Genomic DNA, 10,323 nt, shown 5'->3' on the forward strand with positions numbered 1-10,323 from the left:
GTTAAAAATCAGAAAGCACCAGGTTATAGTGCAACAAATTTACTTGAAAGTAGAAGCTTTCGGAGCACTGTTCCTTTGTCAGGAATGATAACGGATGGTGTGGTCAGTCTTGTCAAAATCTGTAGAAGAGCACATAGGGTAACTAATTTAACTTCACTATTTCAAAAAGGTGTTGAGAGTTAAAGCATAAGCAATTTAATTTCGGATGACCTCAAGTTTACTGTGCATAGTATGTGGGAGAACAGCCAAGATGTATTGGAATAGTCAGTTCTATAAATGAAGTCATGAAGGAGGATTTCGGCAGTAGATGAGATGGGTAAAGTTGTGCAATGTTACAGTACTGTAGTGTTTTCCAACTTCCCTCCTTGAAACAATGAAAGAGAAAGAGATGGTGTTAGAAAATTTGGTTGTGGCTTAGAAACAGCAGAGCATTAAAAGTTGAAATACGGCTAGTCAAAGTGCAGGCTTTGGTAAATATCAGGCTTCCCTGAGGAAGGCGAGCAGCGTTTTGGTATGTCAAAATAAGATCTTCCCTTTTAATCCAATAATAAATAGAGGAGTAATAATGGCAAGTTAATAACGTGCTATGTTCTTCCTGCGAGATGTGAGAGATCAGGGAAACATCAAATGTCCTTGATGACTATGTCTGCAGGAAGTGATCCTGTGGCGTGGCAGTTGGACTCACTGAGGAGCATACAGGAGGCAATGTTTTACAGGAAGGAGTTTCAGGGATGTGGTCTCACCAAAGATAGATGAGTGGATCGCCAAGATGAACAGGCAGATAGGCAGTACTGGATCCCCTGTGGCTTTTTCCCACTCAAAGAAGCATACTGTCTGAAGGAGGAGTGAGCCTCTTGGACGAAAGCAACAGCAGGGAAGTGTAGGCAAGTGGTTGTGTTTGGGGTCTGTATAGTAAGGAGCACAGATTGGCATTTCTGTGGCCATGTGTGAGACTCCAGGACGATGTGTTGCCTCCCTGGTGCCAGGAGCAAGGATGTCTCTGAATAGATGTGGGATATTCTGAAGGGGATGGTGAGAAGCCAGAGGTCATGGTCCATATTGACATAGGGAGAAAGATAAGATCCTGCAAAGGGATTTTAGGGAGTTGGGTAAGATGTTGATAAGCTACTGCAAGTGATTGTCTGGCTGCTGACTGATAAGAATAAATCCAAATGAGACTAGTCCCATGCAACTGAGTGACAATGCATGGTGTAGTCAGTCATGTTAAAATCTGTAGTCAGATCAAGAAGAGCATGTAGGGTAACTAATTTAAATTCATTATTTCAAAAGGGCTTTAGAAATAAAACCGAGGATTATAGATCATTCGCCTGACATCGTTAGCCTGGCTAACAATGACTCAGTTGTTAACACTGTTGCCTCACAGCGCCAGGGACCCGGGTTTGATTCCCACCTTGGCCGACCGTCTATGTGGAGTTTGCACATTCTCTCCGTGTCTGCATGGGTTTCTTCTGGGAGCTCTGGTTTCCTCCCACAATCCAAAGATGTGCAGGTTAGATGAATTGGCCATGCTAATTTCCCCATAGTGTTCAAGGATGTGTAGGTTAGCTGCATTAGTCTGGGGTAAATGTGGAGCAGAAAGTGAATGGACTTGGGTGGGTTACTCTTCAGAGGGTTGGTGTGGACTTGAATGGGCTGTTGCCACACTGTAGAGATTCTTTTCTATCGGTAGTAGGGCAAATGATAGAGTCTCATATAAAAGGATCATTAGCAGAATATTTAAAAACAAGTGACAGAATAAGACAGAGTCAACATGGACTTACAAAATGGAAATCATGCTGGGCAAATCTAGTGGAATTTTCTGAGGGTGTAACTCAGCGAGTTGATGAGGGGGAGCCAGTGGCTGTAGATTACTTAGATTTTCAGAAGTTTTGATTATGTTGGACCCAAGAGATTTGCATGTAAAATTAAAGCACATGGGATTGGGGGTAGTGTACTGACATGGGAATTGGGGATCATGCACTGACATGGGAATTGGGAGTCGTGCACTGACAATGGATTGGGGATCGTGTACTGACATGGGATTGGGGTTTGTGTACTGACATGGGAATTGGGGGTTGTGTACTGACATGGGATTGGGGGTCGTGTACGGACATGGGATTGGGGGTCGTGTACGGACATGGGATTGGGGGTTGTGTACTGACATGGGATTGGGGGTTCGTGTACTGACATGGGAATTGGGAGTCGTGTACTGACAATGGATTGGGGAACATGTACTGACATGGGAATTGGGGGTTGTGTACTGACATGGGAATTGGGAGTTCGTGTACTGACATGGGATTGGGAGTCGTGTACTGACATGGGAATTGGGGGTCGTGTACTGACATGGGATTGGGGGTTCGTGTACTGACATGGAATTGGAGGTCGTGTACTGACATGGGAATTGGGAGTCGTGTACTGACAATGGATTGGGGATCGTGTACTGACATGGGATTGGAGATCGTGTACTGACATGGGATTGGGGGGTTGTACTGACATGGGAATTGGGGGTTCGTGTACTGACATGGGAATTGGGAGTCGTGTACTGACAATGGATTGGGGGTTGTGTACTGACATGGGATTGGGGGTTGTGTACTGACATGGAAATTGGGGGTTCGTGTACTGACATGGGATTGGGAGTTGTGTACTGACATGGGATTGGGGGTCGTGTACTGACATGGGATTGGGGGTCGTGTACTGACATGGGAATTGGGGGTTCGTGTACTGACATGGGATTGGAGGTCGTGTACTGACATGGGAATTGGGGTCGTGTACTGACAATGGATTGGGGAACGTGTAATGACATGGGATTGGGGGTTGTTTGCTGACATGGGAATTGGGGGTCGTGTACTGACATGGGATTGGGGGTCGTGTGTGACATGGGGTTGGGGGTTGTGTACTGACATGGGAATTGGGAGTCGTGTACTGACATGGGAATTGGGAGTCGTGTACTAACATGGGAATTGGGGGTCGTGTACTAACATGGGAATTGGGAGTCGTGTACTGACATGGGAATTGGGAGTCGTGTACTAACATGGGAATTGGGGGTCGTGTACTAACATGGGAATTGGGGGTCGTGTACTGACATGGGATTGGGGGTTCGTGTACTGACATGGGATTGGGGGTCGTGTACTGACATGGGATTGGGGGTTTTGTACTGACATGGGATTGGGGGTTGTGTACTGACATGGGATTGGGGGTTGTGTACTGACATGCGATTGGGGGTTCGTGTACTGACATGGGATTGGGGGTCGTGTACTGACATGGGAATTGGGGGTCGTGTACTGACATGGGATTGGGGTTCGTGTACTGACACGGGAATTGGGGATCGTGTACTGACACGGGAATTGGGGTTCGTGTACTGACATGGGAATTGGGGATCGTGTACTGACACGGGAATTGGGGGTCGTGTATTGACACGGGAATTGGGGATCGTGTACTGACACGGGAATTGGGGGTCGTGTACTGACACGGGAATTGGGAGTCGTGTACTGACAATGGATTGGGGGTCGTGTACTGACATGGGAATTGAGGGTTCGTGTACTGACATGGAATTGGGGGTCGTGTGCTGACATGGGATTGGGGGTTTTGTACTGACATGGGGATTGGGGGTCGTGTACTGACATGGGATTGGGGGTCGTTTACTGACATGGGATTGGGGTTCGTGTACTGACATGGGAATTGGGGGTCGTGTAATGACATGGAATTGGGGGTCGTGTACTGACACGGGAATTGGGGTTCATGTACTGACACAGGAATTGGGGATCGTGTACTGACACGGGAATTGAGGGGCGTGTACTGACACGGGAATTGGGGATCGTGTACTGACACGGGAATTGGGGATCGTGTACTGACACGGGAATTGGGGGTCGTGTACTGACACGGGAATTGGGGATCGTGTACTGACACAGGAATTGGGGATCGTGTACTGACACGGGTATTGGGGTTCGTGTACTGACACGGGAATTGGGGATCGTGTACTGACACGGGTATTGGGGTTCGTGTACTGACACGGGAATTGGGGATCGTGTACTGACACGGGAATTGAGGGGCGTGTACTGACACGGGAATTGGGGATCGTGTACTGACACGGGAATTGGGGGTCGTGTACTGACACGGGAATTGGGAGTCGTGTACTGACAATGGATTGGGGGTCGTGTACTGACATGGGAATTGAGGGTTCGTGTACTGACATGGAATTGGGGGTCTTGTGCTGACATGGAATTGGGGGTCGTGTGCTGACATGGGATTGGGGGTTTTGTACTGACATGGGATTGGGGGTTCGTGTACTGACATGGGAATTGGGGGTCGTGTACTGACATGGGAATTGGGAGTTGTGTACTGACAATGGATTGGGGGTTCGTGTACTGACATGGGATTGGGGGTCGTGTACTGACATGGGAATTGGGGGTCGTGTACTGACATGGGATTGGGGGTCGTGTACTGACACGGGAATTGGGGTTCGTGTACTGACACAGGAATTGGGGATCGTGTACTGACACGGGAATTGAGGGGCGTGTACTGACACGGGAATTGGGGATCGTGTACTGACACGGGAATTGGGGATCGTGTACTGACACGGGAATTGGGGGTCGTGTACTGACACGGGAATTGGGGATCGTGTACTGACACGGGAATTGGGGGTCGTGTACTGACACGGGAATTGGGAGTCGTGTACTGACAATGGATTGGGGATCGTGTACTGACATGGGAATTGAGGGTTCGTGTACTGACATGGAATTGGGGGTCGTATACTGACATGGAATTGGGGGTCGTGTGCTAACATGGGATTGGGGGCTCGTGTACTGACATGGGAATTGGGGGTTGTGTACTGACAATGGATTGGGGATCGTGTACTGACATAGGATTGGGGGTCGTGTACTGACATGGGAATTGGGGGTCGTGTACTGACATGGGAATTGGGAGTTCGTGTACTGACATGGGATTGGGGGTCGTGTACTGACATGGGAATTGGGAGTCATGTACTGACAATGGATTGGGGAACGTGTACTGACATGGGATTGGGGGTCGTGTACTGACATGGAATTGGGGGTCGTGTACTGACATGGGATTGGGGGTCGTGTACTGACATGGGAATTGGGGGTTTGTGTACTGACATGGGATTGGGGGTCGTGTACTGACATGGGGTTGGGGGTTGTGTACTGACATGGGATTGGGGGTTTGTGTACTGACATGGGAATTGGGAGTCGTGTACTGACAATGGATTGGGGATCGTGTACTAACATGGGATTGGGGGTCGTGTACTGACATGGGAATTGTGGGTTCGTGTACTGACATGGGAATTAGGAGTTGTGTACTGACATGGGATTGGGGGTTCGTGTACTGACATGGGATTGGGGGTCGTGTACTGACATGGGAATTGGGGGTCGTGTACTGACAATAGATTAGATTAGACTTTTTTTTAGATTAGATTAGACTTACAGTGTGGAAACAGGCCCTTCGGCCCAACAAGTCCACACCGACACGCCGAAGCGCAACCCACCCATACCCCTACATTTACCCCTTACCTAACACTATGGGCAATTTAGCATGGCCAATTCACCTGACCCGCACATCTTTGTGACTGTGGGAGGAAACCGGAGCACCCGGAGGAAACCCACGCAGACACGGGGAGAACGTGCAAACTCCACACAGTCAGTCGCCTGAGTCGGGAATTGAACCCGGGTCTACAGGCGCTGTGAGGCAGCAGTGCTAACCACTGTGCCACCGTGCCGCCCACGGGATCGTGTACTGATATGGGATTGGAGTTCGTGTACTGACATGGGAATTGAGGGTTCATGTACTGACATGGGATTGGGGGTCGTGTACTGACATGAGAATTGGGGGTCTTGTACTGACATGGGAATTTGGGGTCATGTACTGACATGGGAATTGGGTTTGTGTACTGACATGGGAATGGGGGTTGTGTACTGACATGGGAATTGGGAGTCATGTACTGACAATGGATTGGGGGTCGTGTGCTGACAATGGATTGGGGGTCGTGTACTGACATGGGTTTGGGGGTCGTTTACTGACATGGAATTGGGGGTCGTGTACTGACACGGGAATTGGGGGTCGTGTACTGACACGGGAATTGGGAGTCGTGTACTGACAATTGATTGGGGGTCGTGTACTGACATGGGATTGGGGGTTGTGTACTGACATGGGAATTGGGGGTTCGTGTACTGACATAGGATTGGGGGTTGTGTACTGGCATGGGTAGACAACTGATAGTAAGGCAGGAAGTAAAGTCGGAATAATTGGGTGTTTTTCTGAATGTAAGCTGTGATTCGTGGGGTGCTGCAGGGATCAGTGCTTAGACACCATATATATTTAGATATTGAATTATCTTTAAGTTTGCAGAAGACACACACCTGGGTGGGAAGGTAAACTGCGAGGAGGATACAGTGCAATTTGAACAACTTAAGTGAGCGGGCAAATGCTTAGCAGATGAAGTATGATGTGGATATATATGAGGTTATCCATTTTTGGGAGCAAAAACAGGCAGATTATTGTTGAAATGTGATGGATTGGAGAAGGTGTAATGAGACCTGGGTATCTTTGTACACCAGTCACTGAAGGTAAGCATGCAGTTGCAGCAGGCAAATAGAAAGTTGACCTTCACAGTGAAAGGACTCATATAGGCAGTGATGTCTTGCTGTAATTGTAGAAGGCCTTGATCAGACCTGGAATATTGTGTGTAATTTTGACTCCTTATCTGAGGAAGGATGTTCTGGTTATGACAGGCATACAACAAAGTTTAACAGACTGGTTCATGGGATGGCAGGACTGATGAAAATATAGAAAATGGGAACAGGAGTAGGTCATTTGGCCTTTGAGCTTGCATATGATCGAAGCTGATCATTTATGTCAATAGCCTGTTCCCACATTTCCCCCAATACCTTTGATCTCTTTAGTCCCAAGTGCCATATACAACTCCTTTTGGAAATTATACGCTGTTTTGGCCTAGACTACTTTCTGTGGTCACAAATTCCACAGGCTCACTATTCTCTGAATGAAGAAATTTCTCCTCGTCTCAATCCTAAATATCCTTAGACTGTAATGTATGAAGAGATATTAGGTCAGTGAGGACTATTCACTGGAGTTTAGCAACGTGAGGGGGACTCTCATAGAAACCCGTAAAATTTGAACAAGACTAACAGGGTAAACAAAGGAAAGATGTTCCCATTCACGAAGGAGACTAGATCCAGCTTAAGGATGCAGGGTAAGCCATTTATGAATGAGACGAGAAGTTTCTTCACCCACAGAGTGGTGAGTCTGTGGAATTCTCTACCACAGAAAGTAGTTGAGTCCAAAACTTTGAATGGAATTAGATATAGTTCTTGCAGCTAATAGGATCAAAGGGTTTGAGGAGAAAGCAGAAACAGGGAACTGAGTTGGATGATCAGCTATGATCATATTGGAATGGTGGAACAGGCTCAAAAGGCTAAGTGATCTAATCCTTCACCCATTTTCTTTGTTTGAATGAACTTTTGCCACAGTGACCTAGGATGTTATTTGTGATTTGGAAAGAATTGTTTCATAACGGTTAGAGGTGACAGCCCAATCAGAATTCAAATATGAAATTCCAGGAACAGATTTGGGAGACAGTAACATGTTAAAGCCATAAAGGATGGTAATTGAGAATAATTATATTAAATATTCAACCAAGTATTGGGCCTTTTCTCTCTCTAGATTTTGTTCTCATTTTAAAGTAGATGTTGATTTATTGATTCACACCTCCAAAGAAGAACTAAGACCTCAAAGATGTGGTGCAAAACGGGTTCAATTCATTTGGCATGCTCAATACATTGCTTAAAGTGTTACCTTAAAGTCAATTAATTTTGAGATAACTAGCTCATTTGGTTCAAAGAAACATTTTTGTTATTAAGATAATAAATCTTTTTTCAGAACTTACTTTATAAATATTTGCTATGATCCATGAATTGTCCAGATGTGTTAACAATTAATTGTGTGTAATGCTTGCCAAGTGGCCATTAACATCATATCGTTTTGAAAGGAAAATATTTTGGTAGAGTTTGTTTTAAAAGAGTTTGTTTCAGAACAGCATACGAACTGGTGGCTCTGTATGTTATACACTAACTTATTGCACCTTTGAATTTTAGGATGTAATCTTTTAATCAAATGTCTTTGGTGATTATGTTAGTGAACACTAAGTAAATCAGTGCAGCTTTTGAATTTATAACAGCAATTACTTCAAGAAGCATTCCAGGAGATCCCTCGAAATATCTGGATGCTTGGGCAAGCTAAAAATAAATAAGTAAGTTGATTAGGAGATGAATTTGTAAAATAGGAGAAAAATGTAAAATACATAATACTTGCTGAAACAAAACAGGAATATTGCAATTAATGTTTTCTCAAGCTCAGACTTGTTATTGTTTGAGTCATCATATTTTTGAGAAACCCGAAATGAACAATAAAGAATTCTTACACAGCAAATTTTGTGATTAACTTATTTATTAGTGACTTATATTTTTATTTAGTGCCACAATAAGTGTTTTCACCAGTAGAAGTGCAACTAGTAAGAATTGATTTTCACAATTTTCTTTCCCCACAGGGATTGCGGAACTATATTATTCTTAGCATAGCATTCTGCACTGTATCAGCAGGAGCATTAACAACTGCATTTTCCAAGGTGTAGTTACAGAGAATGAACCAGAAGATGGCATCGTTGTGAAATTGGTTGCTCTTGGTGCTTTTAAATATTGAACTTTGGATCAAAGTTCTGCTTTTGATGTTACCACAGTCTCAGCTACTGTGCAGAGTCTTTCAACAGCTGTTTGTACAGCTTCCTAAAGAAGTAAGCCATGAAGTTGCAGAAAATTTGATTTAAATCCTTTTTATGAGTCTATAATTGTTTCTAATTGTGAACATTTGCTGACCTTCATGCTGTTGTTCTAATTCAGAAATATGTAACCATTGCCAAAGGTGTTTACTTGGAATCAGAATTAGTACAGATAAGAATTTCTAATGATTAAAACATTGTAGTATAGCTTGTAAATATTTAATTCAGTTACAGACCAAACAAGGACACCAGGAAGTGATTAATACTTAAGAGTCATAGAGATGTACAGCATGGAAACAGACCTTTCGGTCCAACTCATTCATGCTGACCAGATATCCCAACCTAATCTAGTCCCACCTGCCAGCACCTGGCCCAAATCCCTCCAAACCCTTCCTATTCATATACCCATCCAGATGCCTTTTAAATGTTGCAATTGTACCAGCCTCTGCCATTTCCACTGGCAGCTCATTCCTTATACGTACCACCCTCTATGTGAAAATGTTGCAGTTTAGATCTCTTTTATATCTTTCCCTTCTCACCCTAAAACTATACCCTCTAGTTCTGGACTCCTCGACCCCAGGGGAGAGACCTTGTCTCTTTATCCTGTCCATGCCCCTCATGATTTTATAAACCTCTATAAGAGCACCACTCAGTCTCCAATGCTCTGAAATCTTTTCTGAACCCTTTCAGGTTTCACAACATCCTTCCGATAGAAAGGAGACCAGATTTGCATGCAATATTCCAAAAGGGACCAATACTTGTGAAAAATTAATTTGTTTCTTCCTTTGTCCTTTGGCAGAATTCTCACTTCTGAGCTTGAGGTTATAGATTCAAGTCCCACTCAGATATTTGAGCACATAAGATTAGAATGGCACTTCAAAGCAGTGTTAAAGGTGTACAGGCGCTGCCTTGGGTTCCTCTTCTGTACTGACTAACATGTAGTGATCAATAAGACCACTGTAACACATTATCCATCATTATTGCATTTTGCACAATATGTACAAATATGTGGGTGAAGTCTCCATGGTTTTCAGACAGTAGGTCTGTAAGTTCATTCTGTTAATTAGCACAAAATAAAATTCTAAATTTCACTGTCTTTTGGTGACATTGGATAGTGCATTAACTATAGCATCAGCTCAACCACTCATTGAATGCCAAATATAGCTGAACTGCATTGACCTCTATTTTTTTTTTGTCACTGTCTTCAGTGGAAGTGGACCTTTTTCAGACTCAGACTTATAGTTCTCCCTGAACTGAATACCTGACCTTGTATCCTCAATTACCTTTACCTCAAACAACACTTTGCTTGCTTCATCCATGCTGTTACTGAAGCTGTTATTCATTTACTTCTCACATCCAAAGTCAACTAAAGGATGTTCTCACTTAAAGTTATTCTGAAAATAACAGCTTTATGTGAAATAATTTTAAAGTAAAATATTGATTCCTACTTGAATCAATGTTAAAATGGGAGTTAGGATCTATAGGCCTTTATTAGCAAAAAAAAAACTTATTCTACTTAT

General features: G+C 44.3%; 1 protein-coding gene across 3 annotated transcripts in view; it reads left to right on the top strand.

The window, feature by feature from the left end:
- LOC132833349 (transmembrane protein 144-like) overlaps nucleotides 1–10,119 on the top strand; it is an 82,883-nt gene extending 72,764 nt beyond the window's left edge. For all 3 annotated transcript variants that reach the window (XM_060851539.1, XM_060851541.1, XM_060851540.1), the window contains one exon: nucleotides 8,576–10,119. In XM_060851539.1, coding sequence (XP_060707522.1) covers nucleotides 8,576–8,659 — 84 coding nt within the window. In that variant the 3' untranslated portion in view covers nucleotides 8,660–10,119. The remainder of the gene's footprint in view (nucleotides 1–8,575) is intronic.
- The last annotated feature ends 204 nt before the right edge of the window (nucleotides 10,120–10,323 follow it).

This window comes from Hemiscyllium ocellatum, chromosome 36 (genome assembly GCF_020745735.1).
Source record: "Hemiscyllium ocellatum isolate sHemOce1 chromosome 36, sHemOce1.pat.X.cur, whole genome shotgun sequence".
NCBI classification, from domain to species: domain Eukaryota; kingdom Metazoa; phylum Chordata; class Chondrichthyes; order Orectolobiformes; family Hemiscylliidae; genus Hemiscyllium; species Hemiscyllium ocellatum.